This window comes from Pteropus alecto, unplaced genomic scaffold (assembly GCF_000325575.1).
Source record: "Pteropus alecto unplaced genomic scaffold, ASM32557v1 scaffold102, whole genome shotgun sequence".
Taxonomy (NCBI): Eukaryota; Metazoa; Chordata; class Mammalia; order Chiroptera; family Pteropodidae; genus Pteropus; species Pteropus alecto.
In genome coordinates this window covers 1,944,470-1,954,920 of record NW_006432224.1, presented here as the reverse complement: position 1 = coordinate 1,954,920, position 10,451 = coordinate 1,944,470, and the positions used below count along the sequence as shown (strand labels likewise).

General features: G+C 48.3%; 2 protein-coding genes across 2 annotated transcripts in view; both read left to right on the top strand.

The window, feature by feature from the left end:
- Nucleotides 1–6,700, top strand: part of NSMCE3 (NSE3 homolog, SMC5-SMC6 complex component) — a 14,736-nt gene extending 8,036 nt beyond the window's left edge. Inside the window, exons 4-5 of the mRNA XM_015585704.2 lie at nucleotides 7–5,258; nucleotides 5,765–6,700. Of these exons, the coding sequence (XP_015441190.1) occupies nucleotides 7–687 (681 nt within the window). The 3' untranslated portion in view covers nucleotides 688–5,258; nucleotides 5,765–6,700. The remainder of the gene's footprint in view (nucleotides 1–6; nucleotides 5,259–5,764) is intronic.
- A 97-nt stretch (nucleotides 6,701–6,797) lies between these two features.
- Nucleotides 6,798–10,451, top strand: part of FAM189A1 (family with sequence similarity 189 member A1) — a gene marked incomplete at its 5' end in the record, with an annotated part of 33,850 nt that continues 30,196 nt past the window's right edge. Inside the window, one exon of the mRNA XM_015585703.1 lies at nucleotides 6,798–6,998. Within this exon, the coding sequence (XP_015441189.1) occupies nucleotides 6,798–6,998 (201 nt within the window). The remainder of the gene's footprint in view (nucleotides 6,999–10,451) is intronic.

Here is a 10,451-nt window from a genome sequence, read left to right as displayed (position 1 = left end):
GACCAGAAGAAGATCCCCATCAAGCGCAGCGACATGCTGAAGCACGTCGTCGGGGACTACCGCGACGTCTTCGCCGAGCTGCTGCGCCTGGCGGCCGAGCGCCTCGAGTACGTGTTCGGGTACCGGCTGGCCGAGCTGGAGCCCAAGAGCCACACGTACATCCTGGTCAACACGCTGGAGCCGGTGGAGGAGGACGCCGAGGTGCGCGGCGACCAGGGCACGCCCACCACCGGCCTGCTCATGACGCTGCTGGGGCTCATCTTCATGAAGGGCAACGCCGTGAAGGAGACCGAGGTCTGGGACTTCCTGCGTCGCCTGGGCGTGCACCCCACGAAGAAGCACCTGATTTTCGGGGACCCGAAGAAACTCATCACCGAAGACTTCGTGCGCCAGCGGTACCTGGACTACCGGCGCATCCCGCACACCGACCCGGTGGACTACGAGTTCCAGTGGGGCCCGCGGACCAGCCTGGAGACCAGCAAGATGAAGGTTCTCAAGTTCGTGGCCAAAGTGCACAACCAAGACCCCAAGGACTGGCCGGCGCAGTACTGCGAGGCCCTGGCGGACGAGGAGGCCAGGTGGAGACGCGCCGCGCGCGGGGGGCGCCGCTCAAGGGGGCGCTTGCACGCGCGGCCTTCCCCTGCGACAAGGCGTTCGGTCCCCGTGTCCCGTTCACGCAAACAGTAGGGGAGGGTTTGTTTCCGTTCGCGTTACTGTCTGTATTGTTTTTGGTGGGAGAGTTTGGCTAGATTTATAAAGCGCATCGGGAAGCTCTGTGTCCCGATCTGGAACAGATATCTAAGCAAACACGTCGGTAAATTGCTTTGTTGCCAAGGAAAGAGCGGAGTGGCTGTCATCTGGCACCTTGACGTCCTTCCCCCGTTCGCGGGGGAGGGGCAGCCCTTACAAAGTCAAAGAAACGCAAGCGCCCGATTCCTTTCTTGCCTTAACACACCCGTTTCACAGTTATGTATTCTCTGTGTGTATAAGCGTTGCGCATCGTTCTGAGCCATGTACATATGTTTGGGGTTTTTTGTTTTTTTTTTTTACATTACTAATATTCGCTCAGCTCTGGCTAACTCTTTTTGCCCACTTGGTTTTCCTTTTTGCTACCGTTAAAATAAATACTGTATCTTTGAAACGGTAATGCATTGCGCATGTTTTAAATCGTCAGCCGTGAGAGATTCATTTCATGACTCAAAAGCAGCATCTTAACAAAAGAGTTTTTGCTATTTATTGATAAATGTTTTGTAGAACTTGCCTTACTTTTCTACGCGCATGCAGATCGGATCGTGATGTACAATATATTTGTTACTGCGGGTCACAAAAGTGATAAAGCTTACTGGTTAACTGTGCCTACTTGGGATTCACACTCCCTGGGTTCAGATCCTTGCTCCAGCTAACTATAAATTTCGACAGGTTGCTTGACTTGCTTCCAGACGTCTCACCTGTAGACTGGGCCGGTGACACCTGTGTGACGTGTGCCGACGCGATGGTCAGATGCCGAAGTGTGTGTGAGGTGCTCCGCCCTCTGCCCGGCCTGGAGGGTTTGTTATTTGTTCCCTAAAATTTGACAGTATTTTCCTACTCTGATTCTTGTGTGGTGTGGTTTTTGAGGTTGACAAACTGAATCATGGCTCATGTCATGTCCCCATGGTGGTTTCGGGGGGTAGCCTTTAAGCTCTCTGAATCTTCTCTATGAAATGGGGGTGATAACTACCGCATCATAATTGGTCATGTTCTAAATGGGCCTGCAGCGGAGACCCCGGGCTCAGCGCTCGTCCACGCCTCTGGCAAGCTGCGGGTCCTGTAGAGGTTCAACAAACAATTACTTAGTGGGTGACTAAGTTTTAGGGGGAGGTACAGCAAGTTAACCATGAAATGAGGTAAGTACTTCGGCTCACAAAAAGGCTTGATCAACACTGTCGTCTAGAAATGTCATCTGGAGGACCCCGGTGGCTGCGAGGTGGCATGGAGGGACGTGACAGGTACTGGGTTTTACTTCTGTTCCGGTGGAATTCACATTTATTTCATCAATGGAGCGTAGCCGGTCCACGTGCGTTTTATGTTAGTGTTTAAAATCGTTCCTGCTAAGCATCCTGCTCGCTGGTCCCCTTGCCCTACTGGCTGCCTCCCCTCTGCTGTGCTCCGATACTGACATCCTCATCCTCACGGTGAAGATGATCACGACTCTGCACCCACACACTCACTATCGGAGGCAGACGCCCTCCCACATTCTCCTCACGGAGATGCTAACGATTCACTGTCCACCGATTACCATTTCGTTTCAGATTTTAAAATCAAAGACATTACAGACTAGATCAAGCCCTTGTGTCTTCTCACTGTTCCCCAGGGGTGTCAAAAGTTGGTGGATATCCTGCTATCGTGTGATTTAATTCTCCTGCACACGTTCATATACGTGGACAACATCGTGGTATTTTGTGAGCTTTTACGGCTTTGATAAGAGGTTTGTAACTTGCTGTTCCGCCATCATTTTTGAGATTGAGCCACGTAGACCTCATTCATTTTAATTGCCTTTTTATGGGAAAAATAAGTATGTGTATCCATTGCCTAGTGGTCAGACAGGTTCTTTGAAAGGTTTTGCCCTGCAGGCAGGCCGCAGCGCTTCCCAGGGCACCTGTCGGAGTTTCTCCAGCCAGGACCAGCAGCCATGGCCGCCAGCATCTCAGAGTCCTTTCCCACCGACCCGCCCTCCCGTTGGTGAAAATTTGGCCTTTCCAGCCATTCTGTGGCTGTGACGTTTTATTGTAGTATAACTTGCACCTCTTGCTTGCCGGTGACATTAAGCATCTTATCTTTCGCTCTTTTTTTGGTCCATTAGGTTTTATATCTGTTAGACCCTTTTGATTTTTATTGATTTGTAAGATTTCTTTATACGTGCCACGTATTCATCCATCGTCTGCTGTATCCAGTGCAGATACCTTCCCACATTTTCACTATTTTTTGCCATTCAGATGATTTGATTTTAATGGGTCCAAATCATCAGTGTTTTCAGAGCTGTGTTTTCTGTAAGTGCTTTAAACAATTCTCCGCAATTGTGATGTCATAAAGATGTTTTCTAGTATTCTAAGTGTTCAAAACTTTGACTTTCGGACTCATGTTTTTTTAATCTGTTTTTGTGTACGATGCGAGGTATGGATATAACTTTTGTATTTTTCCCAGCGCTGATTTTTTTATAGGTTATCCTTTTACATTTTTTAATCTAACCCTTATTACGTAGCAGTATCTCATACATAAAATTCCGGCTAGCGGTTCACCGCGTTATCGGCCGTTCGTCTGGCGTCCTGAGCTCTAGCCCTGTGACATCTTGGCGTGTGTTTCATTTCTAGTCCCCTGCGCTGTTCATTCGAGTCTTTCTCTGCATTGGCTGGAAATGCAGCCCGTGGAAAAGATGCCGTGACAGCCTCAAGGACGCTTCTGACTCCTCGCTCCCGATTTGAAAGGGACTAATTTTAAAGCTCCCCGTGAAGTGCATTTATTTCGCTGTTAGTTCTACCCCCGTAAGTGTCTTGAGCTGGGTCATTGAATTTCCCTCCTGACCCCTCCACCCCCGCCTCTCCGGCACAGTGCCCGGATTTTCCCGCCTGGACCGTTTGAGTGCGTCTGGGTCCCGCGCATCTTTAGCGCCTTCGGGCCGCAGACGGTCCCCTGCCCCGTCCGTGACGTCGCGAGCGGCCGTGCGGGGCACGCGGGCTCGTGGGCCATCCGTCAGCCGCGGCTTGTCCGCTGAGGCTGGAGTTATGCGTCTGGCAGGATGTCACAGAAAGGACGTGTTGTCTTTCTGGATCCCGTGGGTGGCATGGAGTTCCAGTTCGCCCTGTTATTTCGTCACTTTGGTCACTTCGATTAAGGTGGTTTTCTACCTCCTCTCCACTGTGAAGTTTTCCGTTTTTCCTTTTGTAATAAACAAGTAAGCTGTGTGGAGACACACCGAGGCTTTATAAATACTGTATTCTTCACCAATTCTCAATGTATGTGTTTATTTTTATCTGTGTAGTGTCATGGATTATAACCTTTTACTACCATTCATTGCGATACCCAGATTGGCCCCTTAGCCAGCTGGCTTTTGTGTCTTCGACATTCCCCTGTCATTCTCTGGGCTCCCCCTTACTTTCTGGCACAAAAAGATCATTCGGCCTCAGCTTGAGCTCTCCCTGCCCCAGACTGGCGCTCAGCCATCTCTCCGGGGTCCTGCTTCCCTTGGGCGGAGGTTGGGATTCAGAAACAAGGTCGTTCGGTTTGTTCGCACCTTCTACCTGCTGCGTGACACGGTTGGGGAATGTCTGTCTGCTTATCGTCCATCGTCTGTCTGTCTATCATCTACTGAAACCGTGAGATCACGTGCATAGCATTCTAACGCCTTTCTATATTCGTACCATCTTCTGCAACAGTAAGAGATCCAGCCCCCGTTATCCTAATAATATTTATTTTCTCAGCCCCCCTGTAATAAGCAGCCGCCCCCTCCCACATGTTTGCTCCCCACGGGGCAGCTGCCCCATTGGGCACACACCCTCCCCACACACACTCTCACACACACACACACACACACACACACACACACACACCTCGCTGTGTTAGATTCACGGCTTTAGCACTGAATTGCTCGGAAACTAGCAAACATTCTAATTTCATACATGAGTTGGGGAGTTTATCTTTTGCCCTATTAAATAAGAATGAAGCGCTTTCGAAGGTTTAGAAATAACCCGCCCTTGGCAGGCTCTGGGCCAGGGGTGTTTTTGGTGGGCCGTTTTTTAACTACTGATTTTATTTCCTTAACTGTATGTCCGCGTTTTCTCTCTTCAACTCAGTTTTGGTCACTTGTATTTTCTAGAAAGTGTTTTCATCTATTTTCTGATGGATTAAAATGAAGTTCTTAGCATTCTTTCCCTTAAAATCCGTTACATATTCGCTTATATCCACTTTGGCGTTTTGAGTATTTGTTTTGCTTTTTCCTAGAGCTATTTTTGCCCAGAGTTTTTTTAATTTTATTTTATTTTAAAATGTTTATTTAAAAAAATACGAGCGAGATCTCCCTAGCATCCTTCCTCCGAAGGTAACGAGTGAGGTCGTGCTTGTTTCAGGTGTGTGTGTGTGTGTGTGTTTCAGGCGCCACGAACCATAATCTTAAACATTCGAGATGTTTCGATCGCTGGAGTCCCGAGCCAGAGAGACTCGATGCGAGTCGATGCGACTCTGGCAAAGCTCCCTTCCTTCCTGGCGTGGCAAGACATTCCAAGGTCGTCACACGTTGCCCACCCCAGACGGGAGTCAGCCGTGTCCTCAGGAAGCCTGGGTGGGGGTGGGGAGGGAGGTACCTGGGGTAAAAGGGTCAAATACGGGGTGGCAGAAGGAAATCTACCTACGGGAGGCGGACACAGTGTAAATGTGTACATGCCTTACTGTTAAAGTGGACAGCCGAAACTTACTGGATTTCATTAACCAATGTCTCCATAAAAAATATAATTGATATTTAAAACATGGCTTAAAGACGACGAAGGCACAAACACTCCAGGGTTCGTCAGACAGGTCCTCCAGTAAATCTTTTATTTCCGTTTCAAAGTCTTTAATAAGTTTTTACGACACTCCCCACTCTCATGTGCATCTTAAAGATAATTTTTGATCCCCAAAAAAAGTTTGTTTCACGAGAGCCTGAGTTTATTTTGTAAATCCAGCACCATATCTGATTATTTTGAAATCTGGAAAATAAACAAAGAATCTAACATATATCCTGATTTTCCTTTAGCTAACTGTCCCCTAGGGTCACGAAACAGTCGATGGGGAAGGTCTCCTTCTAAATACTGACACCTGGGAGTAAAAAACGAAGAAATCGAGTTAAACTAGCCCTCTTTTGGAAATCCTAATGAATCGATGGGACTAAGCAATCATCAGAAACGGCTGCTAACGTTATAGAAGGAGAGACGTTATTTACCTTCTATGTGACTGAATTTGATTAAACCAGCGGATCTGAATTACAAGAAATTCCCAAATTACAAGAAATGCAGAGGATGGAGATACATTAAGTGATAGGAATTGACGATCAGCAAAGTTTAGTCTGTAGGAAACTATGTGACCTCTGAACTGGTGTTTTCAACAAATTTCAAGAAAGAAAAGAATGGAGGGAAAAACCCGTAAATTAAAAACTTAAGATTCGGAACGAGTTGCAGTTTTTGGAACTGCTGTGTATCCCGTGTAACCTGGTTCAAAGTACGAAATAACGTGAGGCAATTAAGGAAATGTGAATTCTGAATATTTGCTGTTAATTCATTATTATAAAGGCGATGGCAGCATTTGGTTATGCTTTCGAAAGTCTTATTTTAGAGAAATATACACAAACTTTCAAGATGAAGTCGTATGATGTCTGATGTTTGCTGCAAAAATAATCTGGACAGTTGGCTGATTAGTTGCTGACGGTGGGTGGTGAGTACGTGGGGCCTCGTACGCGATCTTCTCTAGTTTTGCACAGGTATGAAATTTTTCCATAAAAAAAAAAAAAATTTAAAGGCATTCTAACAAATAAACTTCCTTCACTCGATTTTCTTTAGTAATTTATAACTTGTTTTTCAGGCTACGTAAAACTATTTTGAGACTGTATGATGTACAGCATTTTCAAGTTTAGCTTCTAAAATATTTTATAATGTATTTCAAATAAATTCGCGGGCGCTGGGGGTGGCTCTTCAGAGACTTCGCCTTTTCTCTTTGATTCGAGGAAATATGAATTCGATATTTCAAGAAATAACAATTCCCCTTAAAAGACATAAATGTCACTCGTGTAATCATTTGATCAACTGAAAGCGTTTTTTGCAGCCAAACCATTTTCCCTTCGAGCTTCTCCGAGTAATCACGTCCGTTGTTTGGGTCGTTCGCAGATAACCTTCTTCATGCTGCTCTCTGCGGTGTGTGTGATGCTGACCTTGGCTGGTTCCATCCTTTCCTGTCAGAATGCTCAGCTAGTGAACTCTCTGGAAGGCTGCCAGCTGGTGAGTGATGACAACGCAAAGCTTTAGGTAAAGGTCATAGGCTTCGATTCTGCATGAAAGTAATTTAAAAACTAATTTTATGGTATCCTTGGATGTATTCTCATGGTTTATACTTGCTGAGGGAATTAGAGTTGGTTCATTTCTAAGAATTCTAAAAATGAACCCCCTGTGCTGCTTGTGAACCAGGGACTGACAGTCTCTGTCTAAGGGTCACAGTGTAGAGTTGTCTTACCGTGAATGTCTTTAGTAACGATTATACTTCAGCGTTCGTCGTATTGATTTTTCTCTGCACGGAATTTTTAAAAATCGATTTTGTAAAGTCGACGTCCAGTGCCAAGATACCCATAAGGTTGCTGGCGAATGCATCGAAACCATTTCGTTCCGCTTTTGCAACTTGAAAAGAGGATTAGGCTTTAGATCTAGGCCAGTGGGAGCCGGGGTGCTGGGACCTCGCGGGGGATCAGTCGATGCCTCGCCGGGTGGGACCATTGCTCCACAGTGTGACTTAGGCCCTGGTGCGGTCGTACGCGCACGTGGCCGGAGCAGAAGTCCAAGCATCGGGTCGCGTTCAGTTGGACTCCGGATGGGTCCCTGGCTGTGGGTGTGGGGACGCTGGCTTTCGTCCCTTGATCTTGGAGACGGGGCAGAGCCACCTTTTAGAACCCGCTTCACAGCCACCTGAGAGGTCGGGGGCTGTGCGGAATTTAGCCAGAGCTGCTCGGTGGCAGAGCCACAGCTGTATTTCTCATGGCCGTGCTATTCGGGTCCAAAGGGACATCTGCTGCCCTGGACGTTCCTCATCTACCAAGGCCCACGGGTCTCGTGGAAGTTGGCACCGTTTCGGTGCCGAGACACCTCCCGAGTCCCAAAAACCGACCGGGAGAGACCTTCCTCCCGTTCGGTGTGGCCAGACCCTGCTGAGCAGACTTCCTCCCAAGATGCTCACAGGATCCTCCCTGCCGGGCAGCGTTCCCATGGCGACGAGAATGCACGCAACCTGGAGCCACCTCCATCGCAAAGGGCGCCTTGCCAGCTCATGTGCAGAACTCGGCCAGCTTCTCGATTCCAAACGCACGTCGCCGTGAATGGAAAATCGGGGGGACTGGCCGTGTCCCTCCGACCTCCGATTTCCGATGCGAGGCCCCGTGTGTGGGAGACTGAGAGACTGGGGTGACGAGAAGCGACAGGTCCAGACCCAAAAGAAAGCCGGGCGCCCGTCCTGACGGCCCGGGTCCCCTCGGCCTTCATCCCAGACCCCGTTCCCCTCTGTTATGTGCGGTTACGAAAGGGTAGGGAAGAAGCCATTTGTGTGTAAATATAAATACAAGTAAACACAGATGCGATTTCATATTTCTGTATAATATATTTATACATATAGAACCTCTGTTTCTCTTTCTTCTTCTTCCGTGAATGGACCGGAAGCTTTACCCATTTTTAGATTTAACCGCCTTATTGATTTGTAAGGACGCTTTATATATTATAGTTTTGAGTCCTGCGACTTCTGCTGGTCAAATGTATTTCCTAGATTGTTATTCGCCCTTTAATTTTATTTTTCGACATAGGAAAAAACTTAATGTTTGTGGATTCAAATCTATGAGTGTTTTCCTTTGTGGTCCGACTTCGGACCCAATAAAAAGACCCTCTCCTTCCCCGAATCACGTGACCCCGAGGATTTTCTCTGGCTATGGATACATTTTTGTCATTCACTCTATTTTTTTTTTTTTTTATTATTCACTCTGTCATATTCTGGAATTTATTGGATGGCTTTAACTTTTTTTTCCCCAGCGGGTAGCTAAAACTGTTTCCTGAGTAACCCCGTATTCCCCTGTGGATTCGAAGCGCCACCTGAGTCACTGAGTGTCACGGCATTTAGTGGAAGGGTGTCGGGGTCTGCAGAATATCCAGGGCCTGGAGACTTAGCTTGGAAACTGACTGGTTCCAGAGAAGCTTCTCCGGGTACGAGGCCCGACCCGGGGAGGTGTCCCGCGGTGGGAACCCTGAACTCACCAGCGTACAGATTGTGGCAGCGGTCCCCAACCTTTGTGGCACCAGGGACCGGTGCTCCCATGAGAATCTAATGCCTGATGACCTGAGGCGGGGCTGAGGCGGTGATGCCAGCGCTGGGGAGAAGCTGCACATGCCGACGAAGCTTTGTCTACTCACCCGTCGCTCACCCCCTGCTCTGCGGCCCGGGGGCGGAGCTGAGGCGGTGATGCCAGCGCTGGGGAGCAGCTGCACATGCAGACGAAGCTTTGTCTACTCACCCGCCGCTCACCCCCTGCTCTGCGGCCCGGCTCCTCACAGCAGGAACTGGGGGAGGAGGGGGACCCCAGGTTTGTGGGACTGAACAATTTCAGCGGTTCTTAATCTCCTTGTCCGTTTACTGTAGTCAGAATCCAGGGAGGAAGCATTTTGATCGGCCGGGGCAAGGAAGAATCTGCTTAACTGTCCCACCACTGGGAACCGAGAGGTAATTCCCCAGACAAAGTCAGGAGCCGATGGAAGGTCGGAGGCGATGGGGAGGCAGGAGGCATGCTGGGTACTCAGGAAACAGCTGGTACCTAGCAGCATCATGTGTGTGTGCACACGCGCACACACGCTCACCGATACCTACGTCTCTTTGTCTGTTTTGGGACTTTTCATTCTGTCCCAGTCCCTTGTCAATTTATTCACATCCCAGAAGGCCGACGCTTAAATCACCGTAACTCTAGGGGCTATTTTAATAACTGGTAGGGCAAGGCCTTCCCCCACCCCCGCCAGACTCGAATCAACCTCTTAAAAGATACATATACGTTCTCGCCTGTGCTTAAAAGTCTGGTCTTGCAGATGCATTCTGAAAAATTTTTTTTTTGTCCAGACTTAAAAGTAATCTATTCGAGATGTGAATCGGAATCACATTAAAATTGTAGATCGCCTGGGGGAAGGACAGACACATTAACGATCACTTTGTCTCACTCAGCAGCATCGTGCGCACTGTGGTTTATGCAGACTGTTTTTAGAAATTCTTTGATACGGCTTTTGTTTATTCTCAGTATGTTTCTGCATCTGCGCATCTTTTTCATCTGCATAATTGAAAAGTAACTCATGCATTCTGCATGGCTGTGTGAAGTGAATCCCTTTTCTATTCAGGCTCCTGGCACCCCCTTCCGGAAAGGTTTTGGTAGCCGGACGTTCTTCTGTGCCTATTTGTGTGTATTATTTTGACACACGTGGGAGCCCATTCTACATCCCAGTATCCCAGGCTTCTGTGCTTGTGCAGCACAGCCATGTACTTGGTGACGTTTGCAGGTCAGCACTTGGGGACCTTCCCAGCTGTTAGAGAGCAGTAGATAATTCCACTGGATGGATGGACGGACGGACGGACGGACGGATGGACGGGTGGATGGACGGACGGATGACAGATCAGATGGATGATGGACGGGTGGATGGACGGATGGGGTGGGTGGATGGGTG